At 35.8% G+C, this 21,794-nt stretch overlaps 2 protein-coding genes across 3 annotated transcripts; one reads left to right on the top strand and one right to left on the bottom strand.

Annotated features, from left to right (window-relative positions):
- The first annotated feature begins 11,188 nt into the window (after positions 1–11,188).
- LOC125866189 (pentatricopeptide repeat-containing protein At1g02370, mitochondrial-like) lies at positions 11,189–13,394 on the top strand. The gene is made up of 5 exons (XM_049546539.1): positions 11,189–11,427; positions 11,572–11,575; positions 12,167–12,502; positions 12,661–12,783; positions 12,855–13,394. Exons 1-5 carry the CDS (start codon positions 11,189–11,191, stop codon positions 13,392–13,394), a joined length of 1,242 nt encoding a protein of 413 aa, XP_049402496.1.
- Positions 13,395–13,977: 583 nt separating this feature from the next.
- LOC125853196 (uncharacterized) lies at positions 13,978–20,097 on the bottom strand. 2 transcript variants are annotated; one of them, XM_049532868.1, is made up of 8 exons: positions 19,755–20,097; positions 19,246–19,313; positions 18,555–18,621; positions 18,271–18,425; positions 18,096–18,166; positions 17,299–17,367; positions 15,481–15,581; positions 13,978–14,393 (listed from the first exon to the last, which is right to left on the bottom strand). In XM_049532868.1, exons 1-8 carry the CDS (start codon positions 20,013–20,015, stop codon positions 14,100–14,102), a joined length of 1,086 nt encoding a protein of 361 aa, XP_049388825.1. In that variant the 5' UTR covers positions 20,016–20,097; the 3' UTR covers positions 13,978–14,099. The 2 variants fall into 2 exon arrangements, with proteins under 2 accessions (XP_049388825.1, XP_049388826.1); XM_049532869.1 differs by having other exon boundaries at positions 17,299–17,364.
- Positions 20,098–21,794: the final 1,697 nt, after the last annotated feature.

Below are 21,794 nucleotides of genomic sequence, written 5' to 3'. Positions count from 1 at the left end.
TAATTCTTTCATTTCACATTTTTCATTTTCTTTTCCTCTACTCTGCATATTCGGTCGTAAGTGCAAATTTAAAGAACTGAATCAGGGGGGATCCAACTCTTCAGGTACAGATTCTCAAGAGCCCAGTAACTTTTTCACCATTAAAATTTGTAAATATTTGATTTTGAACCCGATTATCATTAGAAATTAATTTCAGATTATTACAGGAACTCATACACTTCAATCCTGGATCTGCCTTGGCTTGGAATGACATAAAACTTTAATATATGCAGAAAATTAGTATTGGGATTGAAGTTGATATGACTCATATGGCTCACATAGTTCTCAAAGGAACCTTTCCAAGTTGCATGATTTACACTTTTGCATCTTGAAATGTATAGTCAGTCAGTGACATAGCAATATAGTTTTGAATTTTGATGCTATTCCAACACAGAAGAGAAAGAAACTGTAAAATCCAAGTGTAAAGTTCTTTATTTTATCACAGAACTAGAATCAAGAATGATCTAATCAACGTCAACTCGAAAGCAAAAAAGTTATCTGCAGAAACCTGTCCCAGTTTTAAAGATTGCTCATGGGTGTAGAAGGGATGTTCTTGGTTCTCGAGACTCTATGCCCAACAAAGATGGATATACAAAAAGCCACTGCTGAAGAGAAGGGAGAATGCTGTAGCAGCATCCCAAGAACTTCGCTGTGGCACGCAAGATATCCAGCAGTATCCAATCGCAGCTAATTGAAAAATGACCAGATCCGTGCCACGGTTTTCCATCCATGGGGTACCAAAATGCCACAGACATCTTACTTGCTTTTGCCAATTGTGAACTGAGCATCCTGCGAAAAATCCACACCCCTCAAAATCAATCAACTAAACCTCAGCAGAAATTAAAGGGATGATTTGGCAGACAAAAGGAAAATGGGGTTGACAAATGACAACATTTTTGTCTCAAGTTCTTTGCACCCTCCCCCACCCCAAAAGGCCAAGACTCTGTTCTTGCAGGTTTAAGTTGTGTAAATAAGAAATGCGTATGAACAGAAAGAATGAACTACTCTAAAGTCTTCTGCCAGAGGGAATTTCAACTGTAACAGAATTTCATCCAATTACTAATGTTGCATTAACACTTTGTTACCTGTTGAAGGCGATCCACTGTTCTCAGCGGCCTGGAAAATTCAAAATAATATGCACCCGATTGGTTGCTGGACGAATATGGGCTGTCATCCTTAATAAAACCTGTTTCAACAGGTATTAGATGTTGGAACAAAAGTAGTAAGCGACAAGAATTTTAAGACACTAACTATCAAACAATAATAAAGATTTTGCTTCATAGGCTTCCTAGCATTTTTTCTTGGCATGTCAACAGCCTCCGCAATGAGAAGCCACAGTGGTCCAACATAGAGGTATAGAACACAACCAAGGTCACTGCCTGCAACACAAGATTATCTTCCTCTAATCTCTTTCTTTACCTAAGAGATTTTAATGACTAAAAACAGCATGGTGCTGGTGTATGCACAAAGTTAAGGATACAGAAGCTCAGTCCTGATGCTAAATCTTTTGGTAACTGAGGGAGTCCTGTAAAGATTCCTAACTCTAAATACGGCCTTCCGGAAAGTGGCTACTGTACGACAACTGTGAATATTTGGACATCATTACAGTTAGACCTATAAATACCTCTTATTTTCTAGTTAGTGTAGTCACGGAGACCTAGGTTGGAAAGAGCATTCTATCTCACCGGAACCTAAACTAGTCTTCTATGGTATGACAGATCTCTACTGGTTACGACAGATAATCTTCAGAGTCATTCAGCTATACTATCTTCAAAATGCATAAAAGGTGTAATGAGTCTTGCTCGTATCCATTGATTAGCATGGTTGAGAAAGACAGAACTTTACTAAGACTTTCACAACGTAGGAGCACAAAAAGAATCTAATTGACAGATGACTCCTGGGAAAGTTTAGTCATGCTCTACATAGACCCCCCAAATGCACCATTCTGTAAGTCTGGCACCCTGATGATTGAAGATGTCAAAAAGAGACGAGGTTGACCACCTTACTTTACATATGATTTGGAAAATTACTCCTGGTTCTTACCAATGTTTTCCATTTGACTTACAGCATATGATGCCTAAGCAGGTCTGGTAATCCAGTGTCCAGCTTCAATCTAATAGTAAAGGTTTGTTTTTGTTGTTCAATTTATCATCTTCTGCAATGAGGCCCTAACATATTTGCAAACCAGCACTTTGTATAGTAGATCTATGTGGATAAAAATATATGTAAAATAAGAAACAAACCAGAGATTTGAAAGAAAAACACTTCAACAAGGTGAATAACAAGGACATTAAGACATCCCACACAGAAAAGCATTTTAACGAGGTGCATAACAAGGACATTAAGACATCCCACACGAGACATAACTGATATCATTTCAAAATCCAAAAAGGTGTCTGTGGAAGTTCGGTTGAGAATCTGGAAGAAAAAGAAAAAGAAGGCCGTGCAACAAAAGAAGAAGAAGAAGATCCATTACAGGGTCAATTTCTTAGATCAATGAAATCAAACAACCAATTGATCCACAGAAAGTTGGTGAAGCTGGCTCATCGCTTTCAGTCTTTAAGACTGTTACTGAAGTGGAGTAGGTTATATTTCACTTTTCACTCAGAACAATCTGCCTATAAACCCTTCTGAGTTTCAGACTAAATAAGATAACTATTGTTCTATTCTATGAGCCAATTTGTTTTTGCACTTCCAACCACAACGGTTTCACAATTGTCCTATACCTGTATGTAACTTTTGAAACTTCTAGATTCATCAAAAATTGAGAAGGCTTCCTAATATATTTATACCACTTGCTATAGGCTAGATAAGAATGCAGCTTAATTCTTCCTAATTTTGTTTTACTACAGAAGAAAAAGTAAAATATACTCAAGTGAGAAAAGGACAAATGTTCAAGGATTAGAAGCCATATCGCTATTTACCTGAGTGAGTCAAGCTACTGTGCCACCATGTTCCTTTCCAATCATTATGTGCAGTAGTATCATTTACTGTTATACAAGGAGAAGTCAATAGGCAGACCAGAGGGAAAAACAGAAAAATCGGTTGAAACATAAATAGGCAAAAATTTTGCACCCTCCCGCACCCCAAACGGCCAAGACTCTGTTCTTGCAAGTTTAAGTCGTGTAAATTAGAAATGTGTGTGTTAACAGAAAGAATGAACTACTCTAAAGTCTACTGCCAGAGGGAATTTCAACTGTAACAGAATCTCATCCAATTACTAATATCGCATTAACACTTTGTTACCTGTTGAAGGCGATCCGTTGTTCTCAGCGGCCTGGAAAATTCAAAATAATATGCACCGGATTGGTTGCTGGACGAATATGGGCTGTCATCCTTAATAAAACCTGTTTTAATAGTATTAGATGTTGGAACAAAGGTAGTAAATGACAAGAGTTTTAAGACACAATAACTATCAAACAATAATAAAGATTTTGCTACATAGGCTTCCTAAAATATTTTCTTGACAAGTCAAAAGCCTCCGCAATGAGAAACCACAATGGTCCAACATAGAGGTACAGAACACAACCAGTTTGATTACCTGTCTCCCCCATTTCCCTCACTGTTATCTAGCACGTTCCCTCCATAGAGTCTTCCAGGAATTGCCTTTCCCATTGAGAAATGCATAAGGTCAACTTCATTGCCCTTGCATGACTTGCTCGTGCAAGTATCAGGTTCTTCTTCACACCCTCCCATCTTGAAGTTATGAAGTAGAAGAACTTCTCAGATGTTATTCCAAAAGCAGTTCATCATATTTAACAGGAAGAAGTAGGATAAAGAAAGAAAGGAAAGGAAAGAGAAAGAATAGGTGTTGGAGCCAATTACTCTATGATAAGATGCATTTTCACCAATGTGGAACATAAAAGCAACTGATGCTGTCTTATTACTGTATCTGAAAGTGAGCGATAAAAATGTGAGAATTAAGGGTCTCAAACAAGGAAAGAGATGTCAGACATTGTTTGAGAAGCAACAACTAAATATCACAAGCATTCCTACAGTCAAATTAACTGTACAAATGATCGTGAAGAAGGCAAGAATGCACAAATGAGCTTTTGTTATTCCAGTCAAAACTCAAACCTTTACCCAACTAATGTTGTTTCCCATAATTGATCAAACTGCTAATGTTTTAGATCAACTTAAGCATATTAAATAACTGAATGACATGGAAATACAGCCTCTTGCCCAAGTAACTTGTTACCCTTTCTGTCTGACCAAATTTATTTGATGTTACTACTTAATTGAAGAGTCTCCACCTCTAAACTAATCAATCAATCAATAGACCAATCAACTATAACAATCCCAAACTCTATGCGAGCTTCACATTACCATTCCTAAGCCTTGATAAAGGAGGATATTGCGAGTTAATGGTTAACATAAAAATGTCATAAAATCAAGAATCTACCTCTAAACTAAGTTGATTCACAATTTTTAATCGAACATAACATTTCTTTGAATATCTACTTATATCCTTTTTTCCTTCCTAATTAAGCAGGAAATACAAATTGTCATAAAGCATGAAGGTCACTTTGTCCAAACATTTGAAAAATCCATACCCTTCAGAATATGTACAATCCCCATCTACTTGCAACATGAAGAGAACATCTTTGCCATCATGTGACACCTGCGCAAAAGGACAAAAACATCTTGTGCTCAAACTCATCCTAGTAAATACAATCAATAAGCAGTGGCGTAGCCACTTACAGTCGAACACCTTCATCGAAAAATTGCAATATATATATATAGAAAATTATACAAAGTATATATGTCTATACATTAATTTTTGAACATCCTTAACAAAATTTCTGACTTCGCCACTGTCAATAAGTAAATGCAATCAATCAACTATGCTTCAATCACAAGCTAGTCGATCGGGTAGGGCCATATGAATCATTTCTAACTTATCCATTTCATCCGGATTTCAGGGCAATTCAACAAAAAATCAAAAGTATTTAAGACAAAAATTTAGTCTTTTCGAGGCTATTTCACAAAAGGGTAATTCCAACAAGAATCCAAAGTTCAAAAAAAATTGAATCTTTTCTTCCAAAATGAGTTGACAAGTACCTTGACGGTCAGTTTCCCACCATTGTATGCCTTATCTGCATCTGGGTCTAAAGCAGGTAAAACAGAAAATGCAGAACCATCAATATCTTTCCAGTCTTCAACTTGTCCATCAAGGGTAATTCTTCCTGGGTTGAAGTGGGCTTGAACATGGGTATCGGTGTTGGAATCGCTACTCCAGTGAGCTGCTTCATGGTGAGAATTCAGAATTCCAGTTTGACCGAAGATCAAGATCGTTGCAAGTGAAGAAACTCTTCCAGTTTGAAAGTAGTATTTCTTGGAGAACACTGGATACCCCTAACAGTACTTCACTGAAACAATCCTCTTTCAAATAAAATAGCAAAGTAATTAAGAGGAAGTAAATAGGAAAACTCAGGACCTTGTCATCACTTATGACATCCAGTTAAATACTCTTGATACAGCTGAAATTTTTTCTGAAAACCTAAATCCTTTTGTTTCAACAATCTAAAAGTTTGCAGCTCATTTGCCCCCAGCATTGCGATACTATCATTGAATTTGAGCTCTACGGGACACCCCTCATCGAACAACTCCACTCCTGTCATCTCTTTGCTGGCATTTGAGATAGGTTCTTCGTGTTTTTTATAGATGAAGGTTGTAAATCTTTTATCAGGTTCTACTCCCAAATCCATTTTTGAGATATAACAGTCTGAGAATGCCACAGGTTCATGTAAACAGAGAGGCCTCATTTTTTCCATCCAATCGCTAGGGCACTCAGTATCTGCATCAAGGGAAACTGAATAGCCATCATCAGGCTCATTATCAGAATGTGACAAACCGATTTCATGGGCCACCTTCATAACTTTATCACTCTGAAGCCTCAACTCAGCATCAAGTGGCAATATATCTCTTTCTGCAATTCGAAGGTTATTAAGAGCTACCAGAAAAGGAGGAGGAAGAACGGGAGCAGAAGAACGGCAAGACTGAACTTCTTCTGGTGTCTCATCAATACAACATTCATGCAAGGGAAAAGGCAGTGGATATAGTTTGTCGAAAATGTCAGAAAATTCTAGAGAACGTTTCTTCGGTTTCAGGGGAAATTCAGGGAATCTAAAGAAGGCAGAGAAAGTGAACCCCAGAAGATTATTAGGCAAACTGGTGCTAATGCTTTCTAGTGCAATCTCATAAATGCTTGCTGGCAAGCTGATACCTTTGATTACATCAGAAACGGTTAGAGATGATTTTAGTATTGTGACACCACATTCTTGAAGCTTCTGGCATATTTGCTGGTGGAACTCTGACCGGTTTTCTTCAGAATCCTTTAGATTCTCTATGTATTTCCTACTAATGAATTTAGGTAGTTTTCCATTCAGATACTCTTTAAGAAAGTCAAGGCCCAGGTAGATGTGGCTCTTTTTCAATTCCAATTCTTCAACACCCATATCATATAGAAGGTTATTTTCAGAACACACAGAATTTCCTCCATAAGGTGCTTCTGACTTTTCCTCAGAGTCCCATGCTGCAGTGTATCTCTGAGCTTCTAAACTGCCACAAGACATTAACCTCACAAGGAAAAAGCTAGCAGAGCTATCAGTATCATCTGATTGGATAGAAAGGCCATTGTTGAGAATACCAAACCCCAAAACAATGACTTTCTTTTGCCTCCAATCAATCCAATCAGGAAGAATATCTTCAGAGAAATATGCTCTCATAAGACTACTTTCACGACAACAATCACGACCAGACAGTGAGAGGCCTGAAGGTCTCCCCCAAGCATACACTGATTTACTGAGCCTCGAAATTTCTGAAAATTTATGGCTGTGATTGCTGTCTGGCCCATAGCAGAATAGAGCAAATTCACAGTCCCAGAATGATCCTACCAAAATGCAACGCCCTGATTCAGTAGCCCAAGCCCATTTATCATCTCTAGTACGTCGCGTCAGGTCAGACAATCTCAAAACAGTCACGTAAGCTGGATTATTCAGACCATGTACCCACTGCAACAATGGCATCAATGGCTTCCGCACATCACAAAGAAGAAGGAAGCGTCCAGAAACAGCAGTAAAACAGAAGGCGTCAGCCTCCACTCTAGAAAGTGCAAGAAATCTATCAGTTCTATCCAACGACAGTGCCTCAATATTTAGCAAGGTGCAGACTTTGCACTTGTCTGACCTCAAATCCACCAAAAATACAGCCCTTGAATTTGCAACAATCAAAATCCTTGGATGCCAGCTAAATTCACAGGTTACCCACTGTTCATCTCTATCCAACTTATCCCACAGAACTTGCAATTTCTTGCCTTGCAATACATCAGAAGCACAGAAAGCCTGACTCTTTCCGCAAGAACCCATATCAAACAAAAACAAATCCCCATTTTTCAACATCACCACACACTCTTCTCTCAAATGTGGGCTCCAACAAGCATGAGAAACAGTCCCACCCTTAAACAAGTTTCTATCAGCGCTACCCACATAATCTAACATAACATTTTCATCTCCTTTAACCCCTATCTTTACACTATACCAATGAACAGAATACAAAGTACAAACCAATAAATACCCAAAAGTAATATAACTAGAAGAACAAGAATCATCAATTTCACAAACTGGGTTCACTAATAACCTCAAAATTCTAAAATTCAGCTTGTGATTATGCACTAAAAAAGATGTATCATTCTTGAATTTCTTAGCCACAAATTGGGTGTCTTCAGAACAGAGCATAAATAACCCAACTTGGTCATAATTCTCCCCAGTTGGAGAAATTCCTATAATTGAATTGGGTTTGCTATTTTCACCAACATTAGGTAGAGGAAGAAACTGGATTGAATTAAAGTTGTGAATTGAATCAGAAACCTGTTGAGTAAACTCTGTAGCAATTGAAGAAGCGGCAGAAAAAAGCATACCACTTGAAGTTTGAAGGAATCTTGGCAAAGAGAGGTCAGGAACCGGAGGAGGAAGCCGAGTTGATAACAATGGCGAACGAAGGAGTAGCGTCACCGTTTCTTCACATGGTCTGAAAATCAAAGGTTCAATTGGACTATCAATACGGTGGCGTTTCGAAGAGGATTCTTCGTGTGAATTTGAGAGTAGAAGTGGTGGAGAATAGGATGAACATATTGGCCAAAGAGACTTCCACTCGTCGGAAAAAATCATCTTTCTTTTTCTTGCCGGCAGGCAGGTTAAACTCACTCAAGTTAAAAATTAAACTCCACCCAAAAATAGGAACATTTGTGGGATACAGAGTGTAAAAAATCTGAAATTATTTGGCAGGGTACTCCATAGGGATTACCCAAGTTGTGACTCGCCGGCGTCTAATCAACCAACATAGGTTATTTGCCCACAACCACAAGATAGGTATCTTTATGAAAATATTACGTGTCTAAATACACAACTTATTTTATTATATTTTTAAAAATTTTCTATTATTTGAAAAGAATTAGAAAATTTCCTACTCATTTTTACGCGATGTATCGAGACGCGTCTTGAGACGTTGAGTGATGTATCGAAATGTGATGTATCAAAATATTGAAGGATATATATGAAACCGGGATGCGATATATCAAGATGTTTTGAGATGTATCTGAATTTCACAAAATTTAAGAGATTTTTATGATTTGAAAAAGAGTAGGAATAAGATATAATTAGCTCTTAACATGACTATGAGATTTGTGATGTATCGGTCAAATAAATGGATAAGATGTAATTAGCTCTTGACACTATGAGATTTGTGATGTATCGATAGGATAAATCACTTTATGCGATGTATTGGGATGTTGAGTGATGTATTAGAAATCGAGACACAATGTATTGAAATGTTGAGTGATGTTCCCGAAACTGAGACGTGATGTATTGAGATATTTTGGGATGTATCCAAATTCCATCAATTTTAAGGGACTTTTGTGAATTGGAAAAGAGTATAGATAAGACGTAATCAACTATTAACACTATTTGATTTGTGTAAAATTTCCTATATTTATTTGTGCAATGGGTGTTCACGATTTGGATAAAAAATGATTTAAATTAAAGAATTAAAATAAATCAATTAAACTATGAGTGTACTTGGATTTGGTGTTGTTTGATTTTATATATTTTTAAAAATAACAATATTTGATTTTGTTCGAAATAATTGAATCGACAGATTGTGTATATATATATATATCAAGGAACTTTCACATATAGTCATTCAAAAATAGCCTAATTACTTTCCATAGCTATTGTTTGATAGTTACAATTCGTAACTACATGTTATAAGGAGGAGAGAGGTGAGTGAGACTGGGAGAGAAAGGAGAGAAGGGAGAGAGAGAGGGCAAAGAGTGGGATAAAGGTGAATTGTATATGTATATCGGTTAGATAATTATATATTATGCATGTATTTGTATATATGGCAAGCAAGATTGGGAAAGGGAGGAGAGAGGCGAGCGAGAGAGGGCAGAGAGTGGGAGAGAGGTGAATTGTATATGTATATCGGTTAGATAATTATATATTATACATATGTAATGTATATTCTGGCAAATTATAATATACAAACTCAAAGTCAGCTCACGTAATTATTGTATAATATTAGTGGCGAGTGGTAATTATAGCAAACTATAGCTATGATGAGTAATTAAGTAGTATAAATTTGCTTAACCGCATAATTTTCCCTATAATATATTATTTTTATGAATAACTTTAAATATCTTATATATGTTTTCATCAAAATTTATTTATAATTCAAATAGGTAAATGAAATTAATTCGAGGCATGATCCAATTGTTAATCCTTCCAATTTTGATTCCATTTTTTCCACTGTCACCAAAGACTTAGAAAGAAAAAAAAGTACATTATAGCGGATGATGTTAGCAGGTGCATATTTGCTTAACTAATTTATTTTTTTATTGTTTCTTTTCATTTTATTTCTGTGTATGATTAACAACTAAATCAAAATCAATAACAATTAAATTAATAATATATATATATATTATGTTTGATTTGATTTTAATAATTAACTAATTTAATTTAATTTTAATTTTGATCAATAATCGCTTCTAATTAGAACATAACAAATTCAGATCTTAATGCTTTGTAATGAAAGAAAATGATGGACACACTCCACCAAGAGTCTTTCACATATTCAAGAACCTTCTCACTTTACCAACAACAATAAGTTATCGAATTTAATTATTTTTCAACTATTATAATTTAATTATATATTTACGAACTTTAATATTTGTTATAGTATTTTCGACTATGTTTTTGAATAATACAATTTACACTTTTTAAGTTGAACAAACAATATATTTCCTGCAGATGTTGTAAAATGGAAGAAAAAGAGAATGAAGAGTACGTTCTACTTCCTTTGTCTATTTTTATACATGGAATTATATTTAAAAATAATGTCTAATTTTATTTGTTCAGTCCTATTTTTACTTCGAATTATATTAAAAATCAATGTTTAACTTTATTTGTTCAGTTTAAAATATCAAAAAATAATCTATTATTTAAGTTTTTAATTTATTTTTGTTATTAATCATGATCATTTTTTATAATATTAAATTTATTATATCTGTAGAGTGACATGATAAAATTATCAATCTATATATGGCTTCTTCTTACATAAAAGGTTGAGTCAAACAAGTAAAAATGAACACGAATAGTTAATTGCTTAGGTTCTCTACTTTATTACATATTAAATTAATTCTGGCTAGCTGATTAATTTCTCTATTTATTAGGTATTAATTAGTTCCTTATTATTTTAGAGTAAAGTCAAAAATTGAGTACGCTCAACTTTATTACTGGTATTTAGGGGTGGGCATATTTCGGCAAATCCAAAATTCGTTATTTTATTTGAATTAATTTTTAAACAACAATAACAATTATTATTATTATTATTATTATTATTATTCCAGTGTGAACCTTCCAGTATCGACTATCCACATTTCTCAACCATCTTTTGTTTCTGCACGAAATAATTTTTTTTTCTCCATTCATAAATGAGATTGAGATTGACAATTAACTTTAATTGTATCCTTAACATCACATAATTTAAGCAAAAAAGGAAAAGAAAAAGAAAAGGAAAGAGAATGCTTAAACCCTTGTAAAAACCCTTGCGAGTGCGAGCTGGAGGTTATACTTGAGAAAGTTATCGGGCCAAAATGATCCGGAATTTTACCCGTCAGATTTCAAACGAGACCCGATTGAACCTCAGAAGACTATGTTTCACGGCGGCGGAGCAGAGTGGAAGAGATTCGAGGCTCTACCGGAGATTGTCGGCTTTAGGAGCCACAAAAGGGTCGGTTACTGAAACAATAAATGCGTATACGAGAGAAGGCAGAGTTGTGAAGAAGTATGAACTGGAAAAATGCATCAAGGAGCATACCAGCATGCTTTTGAGGTATAGTATACTATACCCTCTGAAATCTCTTGATCATTTAGCTCACCAATTTTACTTTATTAGTAATAGAATGAAATGAGCTGGTAAAATGGAATGTATATAGTTTACATTGCTAATATAACTAATTTATACTGTGGTTGACAGACTTGTGTGGAGTTTAGGGACGAATTGTTTAGGATATAGATGATTGATTGCTATAGTTTTGGAATTGGAACATTTAAATTTAGAATGACAACTTTTACCGTATGGTGAAAAGGGTTTTCAATCTGTAGTTGCCAAGCTCTTGTTATTGGCTCACTATATCTTCCCATTCCTATCCTTTCCGTAGTACAAGGCATGTTTTCAGGCTTAACCAGTTCCTGTATAAGATGTAAAAATATCAAGAAGAAACAAGCTTGTATCAACTCTTAAGACAAATTGTTGGCCGGTATTGGAATGAATGCCCTGAATATAGTGGTATGTGAATACGTATATGAGATTTTTATAGCCGACCCCAAATAGTTTGCGATACTGATAAGGCATTGTTGATTGTTGTGTTATAATGAGCTAGTTAGATCTTTTGGAGTTACGCTCCAGAGAGGAGATATTTTACCAGCTGCAACTGTATTGTATTTTTCTATCAGCTGTTCGCCAAAAATATGTTTATGCAGACATTGTTTCGTTATGCCATCTAGATGGAGTATATCCACATAAAATGATTTTGTATATCATGAGTTGATATTCCTATTTATTGTTGCAGATAATGGAGTGGATGGAGAAAAGAGGTATAAACTTTTCGTATGGTGATTATGGAGTACGATTGGATCTCATAGCAAAAGTTCAAGGAATAACTGCAGCTGAAAAATACTTTGGCAGCCTCTCACCCTCCATGCAGAATCAAAGCACTTATGGAGCACTCTTGAATTGCTACTGTGTTGAAAAACTGACAGACAAGGCGCTATCCTTCTTTGAGAAAATGGATCAATTGAAGTTCACAAATAAATCATTGGCATTCAACAATCTTATGTCGTTATATATGAGACTAGGGCAACCAGAAAAAGTTGCCCCTTTGGTACAGGAAATGAAGAGCAGAAAGGTTCCACTATGCACATTTTCATATAATATCTGGATGAATAGCTATTCTTGTTTAGATGATATATAAGGAGTGGAAAGGATCTTCGAAGAGCTAAAACAGGAGAATGCAAAGGAGTGCGATTGGACTACATATAGTAACTTGTCTGTTGCCTATGTTAGGCTGGGCATAACGAAAAAGCTGAGGTAGCTCTAAAGAAGCTTGAGGAAGAAATGGGACCTCGTAATCGTCAGGCTTACCGCTATTTGATTAGTTTGCACGCCAGAATATCTAATCTAGGTGAGGTTTATCGTATTTGGGGTTCTCTAAAGAGTTCCTTGGATCTAACCAATTCTAGTTATCTTGCATTCTTCAGTCCCTTAGTAAGCATAACGACATGGATGGTTTAAAGAAATACTACGAGGAATGGGAATCAAGCTGCTCTACTTATGATATGAGGCTGGCAAATAATGTCATTGGAGCTTATCTGAGACATGACATGTTAAACAATGCGGAGAAAGTCTTTCATAGTGCTTTGAAGAGATCCCAAGGACCTTTCTTCTTGGCTTGGGAAATGTTCATGCTTTTCTATTTGAGGAAGCGTCAAATCAATTTTGCTCAACAGTGCATGGAAGCAATTGCTTCTCGGATAAAGGAAAACAAATGGCGACCAAAATATGAAACCATAAGTAATTTTCTCGAGTATTTTGTTGAAGAAAAAGATGATGGTGCTGAGGATTTCTACAAGTTTCTGAAGAAGGTAAATTGCCTTAGTAGTGATGTCTATAGTTCATTGCTTCGCACTTACGCAGCTGCCAACAGAACAACAGACGATATGAGACTGAGAATTAAGGAAGATGGGATTGAAATGAGTTGTGAGCTTGAAGAATTGCTTAAAAGTGTTTGTCCTGAATAATTAAAAGGATCTTTACCTACTATATGGTTTTGTTTCTTTTCCATCTTCTTTTTGTGTAAGATATGTGCTTTCTATCTTTAAAGAAGTATATCAAGGATTCCAAGACCTTTTCACAGATATACTATGGTAATTCTTTCATTTCACATTTTTCATTTTCTTTTCCTCTACTCTGCATATTCGGTCATAAGTGCGAAATTTAAAGAACTGAATCAGGGGGGATCCAACTCTTCAGGTACAGATTCTTAAGAGCCCAGTAACTTTTTCATTGTAAATATTTGTTTGTAAACCCAATTATCATTAGAAATTAATTTGAGATTATTGTAGGAACTCATAAACTTCAATCCTGGATCTGCCTTGACTCGGAATGACATAGACTTTAATATATGCAGAAAATTAGTACTGGGATTGAAGTTGATACGACTCATATGAGTCCCTGCTGGTGATAACTTACAAGCATGACATAGTTCTCAAAGGAACCTTTCCAAGTTGCATGATTTACACTTTTGCATCTTGAAATGTATAGTCAGTTAGTGACATAGCATATAGCTTTGAATTTTGATGCTACTCCAACACAGAAGAGAAAGAAACTGTATAATCCAAGTGTAAAGTTCTTTATTTTATCACAAAACAAAACTAGAATCAAGAATGAACTAATCAACATCAACTCGAAAGCAAAAAGGTTATCTGCAGAAAGCTGTCCCAGTTTTAAAGATTGCTCATGGGTGTAAAAGGGATGTTCTTGGTTCTCGAGACTCTATGCCCAACAAAGATGGATATACAAAAAGCCACTACTGAAAAGAGAAGGGAGAATGCTGTAGCAGCATCCCAAGAACTTCTCTGTGGCACCTTGGTGAGCTCAGAACTATCTGGCAAGATATCCAACAGTATCCAATCGCAGCTAATTGAAAAATGACCAGACCCGTGCCACGGTTTTCCATCCATGGGGTACCAAAATGCCACAGACATCTTACTTGTTTTGCCAATTGTGAACTGAGCATCCTGCGAAAAATCCACACCCTTCGAAATCAATCAACTAAAACTCAGCACAAATTAAAGGGCTGATTGTTCAACAACGTTTTGTCTTAGTAGGCGTTTGGTCATGCGATATGGTATCGTGAGATGGAATCAGCGTTTGGATATACGATTTTATCATGAGATGTGATTCCATATTCTCCAAAAACCATAATATGAAATTTTATGATAATTCCATATCATGATTTGAGATATTTTTAATACAAAAATTGATCTACAAGTTTATATTTTGTTAAAACAACCCCACATTTATATCTACTAACCATTTATTTCATATGTAAATAAAATTTATAATCACATCATTACTTTTTAAAATTTATTATTCTCACCAACATATAGTCACTTTAACTCACACCAACCGATTGTTAAAGTGATGAAATATTTATGGTCTATGAGCATGAAAATATAGTTGCGGATGATATTGACCAACAAATGGCTCAAAGTAACAATGTTGGTTCGTCTTCTCGGTCACATGATCGAGAAATGCAAGTTCAACGTGAGAAAATTGTCCATATTATGTGGAAGAAGGATTATATTAAAGACTAGTACACTACAATTTATGTTCATTTTTTTTTAATTAAATTAAAGTTAGATGAAACAATTACTTAAGTGGAGAACAAATAGCTTTGTAATAATTTATTATACAATTTTATAAATTTTTGTTTATTTGATAAGATTGAATAAACAATTGAGGCAATTCTAATAGTTTTACAACTTATGGGATTTTTATGTTTATGAGAAAAAATACAACACAAAAATTTCATATCGCATGTCCAAACAAAACTTCAATTTCATCTCATTATTCCATATCATGATACCATATCATGATTCCGTATCATGATACCATATCGCATGGCCAAACGGGCCCTTAAAAAAAATTTGCACCCTCCCGCACCCCAAACGGCCAAGACTCTGTTCTTGCAAGTTTAAGTCGTGTAAATTAGAAATGTGTGTTAACAGAAAGAATGAACTACTCTAAAGTCTACTGCCGGAGGGAATTTCAACTGTAACAGAATCTCATCCAATTACTAATATCGCATTAACACTTTGTTACCTGTTGAAGGCGATCCATTGTTCTCAGCGGCCTGGAAAATTCAAAATAATATGCACCGGATTGGTTGCTGGACGAATATGGGCTGTCATCCTTAATAAAACCTGTTTCAATAGTATTAGATGTTGGAACAAAGGTAGTAAATGACGAGTTTTAAGACGCAATAACTATTAAACAATAATAAAGATTTTGCTACATAGGCTTCCTAAAATATTTTCTTGACAAGTCAAAAGCCTCCGCAATGCGAAACCACAATGGTCCAACATAGAGGTACAGAACACAACCAAGGCCACTGCCTGCAACACAAGATTATCTTCCTTTAATCTCTTTCTTTGTTAACTAAGAGATTTTAATGACTGAAAACAGCATAGTGCTGGTGTATGCACAAAGTCAAGGATACAAAAGCTCAGCCCTGATGCTAAATCTTTTGGTAACTGAGGGAGTCCATTAAAGATTCTTAACTCTATCCGAAAAGTGGCTACTGTACGACAACTGTGAATGCTTGGACATCATTACAGTAGGATCTCTAAATACCTCTTATTTTCTAGTTAGTGTAGTCACAAAGACCAAGGTTGGTAAGAGCATTCTATCTCACTGGAACCTAAACTAGTCTTCTGTGGTATGACAGATCTCTACTGGTTACGACAGCTAATCTTCCCAGTCATTCAGCTATACTATCTTCAAAATGCAGAAAAGGTGTAATGAGTCTTGCTCATATCCATTGATTAGCATGGTTGGAAAAGACACAACCTCACTCAAACTTTCACAACGTAGGAGCACAAAAAGAATCTAATGGACAGATGAATCCTGGGAAAGTTTAGTCATGCTCTACACAGACCCCCCAAATGCACCATTTTGTAAGTCTGGCACCCTGATGATTGAAGGTGTCAAAAAGGGACGAGATGGACCACCTTACATTACATATGATTTGGAAAATTACTTCTGGTTCTTACTAATGTTTTCCATTTGACTCCCAGCACATGATGCCTAAGCAGGTCTGGTAATCCAGTATCCAGCTTCAATCTAATAGTAAAGATTTCTTTTTGTTGTTCAATTTATCATCTTCTGCAATGAGGCCCTAACATATTTGCAAACCAGCATTTTGTATAGTAGATCTATGTGGATAAAAATATATGTAACAAAAGAAAATAACCAGAGTTTTGAAAGAAAAACATTTTAACAAGGTGAATAACAAGGACATCCCACACAGAAAAGCATTTCAACAAGGTGCATAACAAGGACATTAGGACTTCCCGTACAAGCCTTAACAGATATTATTTCAAAATCCAAAGAGGTGTCTGTGGAAGTTCAGTTGAGAATCTGGAAGAAAGAAGGTCGTGCAACAAAAGAAGAAGAAGAAGATCCATTACAGGGTCAATTTCTTAGATCAATGAAACCAAACAACCAACTGATCCGCAGAAAGTTAGTGAAGCTGGCTCATCGTTTTTGGTCTTTAAGACTGTTACTGAAGTGGAGTAGGTTATATTTCACTGTTCACTCAGAACAATCTGCCTATAAACCCTTCTGAGTTTCACACTAAATAAGGTAACTATTTGTTCTATTCTATGAGACAATTTGTTTCTGCACTTGCAACCACAACGGTTTCACAATTGTCCTATTCCTGTATGTAACTTTTGAAACTTCTAGATTCATCAAAAATTGAAAAGGCTTCCTAATATATTTATACCACGTGCTATAGGCTATAGATAAGAAAGCAGCTTAATTCTTCCTAATTTTGCTTTACTACAGAAGAAAAAGTAAAATATTCTCAAGTGAGAGAAGGACAAATGTTCAGGGATTAGAAGCCATATCGCTATTTACCTGAGTGAGTCAAGCTACTGTGCCACCATGTTCCTTTCCAATCATTCTGTGCACTAGTATCATTTACTGTTATACAAGGAGAAGTCAATAAGCAGACCAGAGGGAAAAAGCGAAAAATTGGTTGAAACATAAATAAGTAATATAATTCCGCAGTTTCGATACTAAAACGGTATTTCCAACAAGACTTCAGACAAAATTTCCCTCTTGTACAGGAGAATTATCTTACATCACAGTCAAGTTTACTCAGACAAATTTTGCAGGTTGTTGAAAATAATGACTGTCTAATGTCTTAATGCAATTTTATTTCTTCATGGAAAATAGATCCAGTGACACTCAGTGAAGGAAGGACCAACATATACACTGTTGGCAGCAGCTCCCTTAAAATGTGGAGGCGGGAGAGTTTGATGCAGAATTAGATTTAAAATGACACAATTTACAAATCTAATATAAAAGGAAAGACACACAAACACGTAATAAATAAACAAATCTAATCCTGGCAATACAAGATCTATATCTCAATCCCGGTTAAAATGTTGCACATCATGATAAACAAATAGCTAATACGCATATAAAAAACTTCCTTGCTACTTGACGAGTCTTTTGCAGTTCTACATTCGTTTGTGTGTCAGTACAATAGAATGCAATGATATCACTTCACTATTTATCCATGCTACTGATTGGAAAACAAAGAAGCAACTATTAGCTATACTATCCACCATCCAATTACACATACGTGAGACCAAGCTTGAAGCTTCTCAACGAAAAAACGTATTTTAAAAAAAAATTCCAAATCATACCTGATGGACCATAGCTATCCAAATAACGGCAGTGTGGGTTCCAACAATACAGATCAACCAAATGACCAAACCTGTCCTAGTGTGCCAACAGAAACGAATTAGTACTTCTTTACTAATTTAATGGCACAAAAATTGTTGTGATTTGCAAGAAAGAGTGTAGAACCAGTTTGATTACCTGTCACCCCCATTTCCCTCACTATTATCTAGCAGGTTCCCTCCATAGAGTCTTCCAGGAATTGCCGTTCCTATTGAGAAATGCATAAGGTCAACTTCATGGCCCTTGCATGACTTGCTCGTGCAAGTATCAGGTTCTTCTTCACATCCTCCCATCTTGAAGTTATGAAGTAGAAGAACTTCTCAGATGTAATTCCAAAAGCAGTTCATGATATTTAACAGGAAGAAGTAGGATAAAGAAAGGAAGGAAAAGAAAGATAAAGAAAAGGTGTTGGAGCCACTTACTCTGTGATAAGATGCATTTTCACCAATTTGGAACATAAAAGCAACTGATGCAGTCTTGTTACTGTATCTGAAGTGAGCAATAAAAATGTGAGAATTAAGGGTCTCAAACAAGGAAAAAGATGTCAGACATTGTTTGAAAAGCAACAACTAAATATCGCAAACATTCGTACAGTCAAATTAACTTCATAGATGATGGTGAAGAAGGCAAGAAAGCACAAATGAGCTTTTGTTATTCCAATCAAAACTCAAACCTTTACCCAACTAACGTGGTTTCCTAGAATTGGTCGAACTGCTAATGTTTTAGATCAACTTAAGCATATTAAATAACTGAATGACATGGAAATACAGCCTCTTGCCCAAGTAACTTGTTACCCTTTCTGTCTGACCAAATTTATTTGATGTTACTACTTAATTGAAGAGTCTCCACCTCTAAACTAATCAATCAATAGACCAATCAACTATACTTCAAATCCCAAACTCTATGCGAGCTTCACATTACCATTCCTATGCCTGGATAAAGGAGGATGTTGTGAGTTGATGGTTAACATAAAAATGTCATAAAATCAAGAATCTATCTCTAAACTAAGCTCCTTCACAATTTTTAATCGAACATAACATTTCTTTGAATATCTACCTATATCCTTTCTTTCCTTCCTAATTAAGCAGTAAATACAAATTGAAAAATCCATACCCTTCAGAATATGTATAATCCCCGTCGACTTGCAACATGAAGAAAACATCCTTGCCATCATGTGATGCCTGTGCAAAAGGACAAAAAGATCTTGTGCTCAAACTCATCCTAGTAAATACAATCAATAAGCAGTGGTGTATCCACTTACAGTCAAACACCCTTCGTCGAAAAATTGCAATATATATAGAAAATTATACAAAGTATATATCTCTATATATTAATTTTTGAACATCCTTAACAAAATTTCCAACTTCGCCACAGTCAATAAGTAATTGCAATCAATCAACTACGCTTCAATCAGAAGCTAGTCGGTCGGGTAGGGCCATATGAATCATTTCTAACTTATCCATTTCATCCGGATTTCAGGGCAATTCAACAGAAATCAAAAGTATTCAAGACAAAAAATTTAGTCTTTTCGAGTCTATTTCACAAAAGGGTAATTCCAACAAGAATCCAAAGTTAAAAAAAAAAAAACTGAATCTTTTCTTCCAAAATGAGTTGACAAGTACCTTGACGGTCATTTTCCCACCATTGTATGCCTTATCTGCATCTGGGTCTAAAGCAGGTAAAACAGAAAATGCAGAACCATCAATATCTTTCCAATCATCAACTTGTCCATCTAGGGTTATTCTTCCTGGGTTGAAGTGAGCTTGAACATGGGTATCGGTGTTGGAATCGCAACTCCAGTGAGCTGCTTCATGGTGAGAATTTAGAATTCCAGTTTGAGCGAAGATCAAGATTGTTACAAGTGATGAAACTCTTCCTAACATCTTGGAAACAACAAAATCAAGTGATAGTATTAATAACTAATTGTTCATTAATTTGAAACCTAACTTAAAAATCCATATAGGTCAAAACTTATATGGATCTGGTATTTTTATTAAATTATTAATATGATTTATCATAGTCATGTCATAATTATGGTGAAAAATATATATTCCCTTTATGTTAATTTATTTATCTTATTTTTTAAAATCCATTTTAAAAAGAAGGTATTTTTCTTCGGGCATAATATATAAAACATGTCATTTAACTTAGTTTCAACGGACATATGTGCCTTTCAAATTGGATGTACACAACTCATAAATAAACACTTAAATTATTATAAAGTTGAACAAGTAGATGTTTGCGTCTTACATGACAAGTCGTGTGAGCTTCACTTGTCCTACATATCAAATCGTATGAGATTTTTCATGTAGAATGTGTGTGTCTACTTGTGTACATTCAAAGTTGGAGGATGTAGATGCCAATTGAGGCAACTATGTTTATATATTATACTTTTTTTTTTATTTTTGGCAATTTTTTAGTTTCAGCTTTCTATGTGACATGTTTAACACTATAAGATAAAAGAACATTTTGTTACATCTTACATCTCACGCCCCAGATTCAAGGGCGCAACTGGCCCCTAATGCCAGAACTCAGGCTCGAGCTGACCCTGCTGAACCATTTGCTAGTAGCGCATGGCAGCCACAAACAGTCAAGAAAACAAATAAGTATATCTTGGCTTAAAATTAAGCCATCGGCCGACAAGGCCCCTATCAACTGATCTATAAAGGAAACAGCTACTCCCAGGAAATCATATAAATAAATAGCCAATTAGCATAGAAGTCCTGATTGGGCCGTCGAGGCCACCATGATATCTATACCAAAACTAAAAACAGGTAAATATCAGTACAATACATCAAACAACTCACAAGCTTCAGCAAACCAACAACATAGGCCAACATGGCCATAACGTAGCTATTAACCCCACACACTAGTCTGCAAGCCTCTAAAAGTAGTAAAGATTGGTGGGACAGGGCCCCAGCCTATCCATGAGAATATATACAACAAAAGGTAACAAACCTCCCAACTCTGGCAGCTCCGGAGGAAAGGGGTTGACCAACCGAATAAAAGTCAATCCTGCTGATAAGGAGGTCTACTCGGTCGTCTGTCAGGACCTGCATGCATGAATGCAGCGCCCCCAAGGCAATAGGGCGTCAGTACAAAATAATGTACATAGTATGAAAGGCAATAGACTATGATGAGGTATCCTGATATACTGGAATAATCTGATAAATAAATTAAGAATAAGATAATTGTACTGATCTGCTTCTAAATCTAAATTTATCAAAAATAATAAAACAACAACCTAACCAAGCCCCCATAAGCTCGGTAGGTACAAACAGCACACAAGACCACCTACTCAGGCCCCCATAAGCCCGGAAGGTGCCAATCAGCCTGTATACCCCTATCGGTAGTCCCCTAGCCCCGCAGGCAGTCACATAGCCCTCTTAGGCATCAACATAGCTTATAGACAACTCATAGCCCTCTTAGGCAACAACATGGCCCTGTAGGAAGCACGTAACCTTCTTAGGTGTCAATATATATATCCCTGTAGGCAACTCATAGCCCTTCTAGGCATCAATATAGCCCCGTAGGCAACTCATAGCCCTTTTAGGCATCCATATAGCCCTGTAGGCAGAACATAACCCTGCTAGGCATATATCACATTCCTGCAGCTAACCACAATAGCCCAAAGGCAACAATAACAATCCAACAGCTAAAAG

Source organism: Solanum stenotomum, chromosome 1 (genome assembly GCF_019186545.1).
Source record: "Solanum stenotomum isolate F172 chromosome 1, ASM1918654v1, whole genome shotgun sequence".
Classification (NCBI taxonomy): Eukaryota; Viridiplantae; Streptophyta; class Magnoliopsida; order Solanales; family Solanaceae; genus Solanum; species Solanum stenotomum.
Note: the sequence above shows the minus strand (reverse complement) of the source record. Positions and strands in the feature narration are given on the sequence as shown.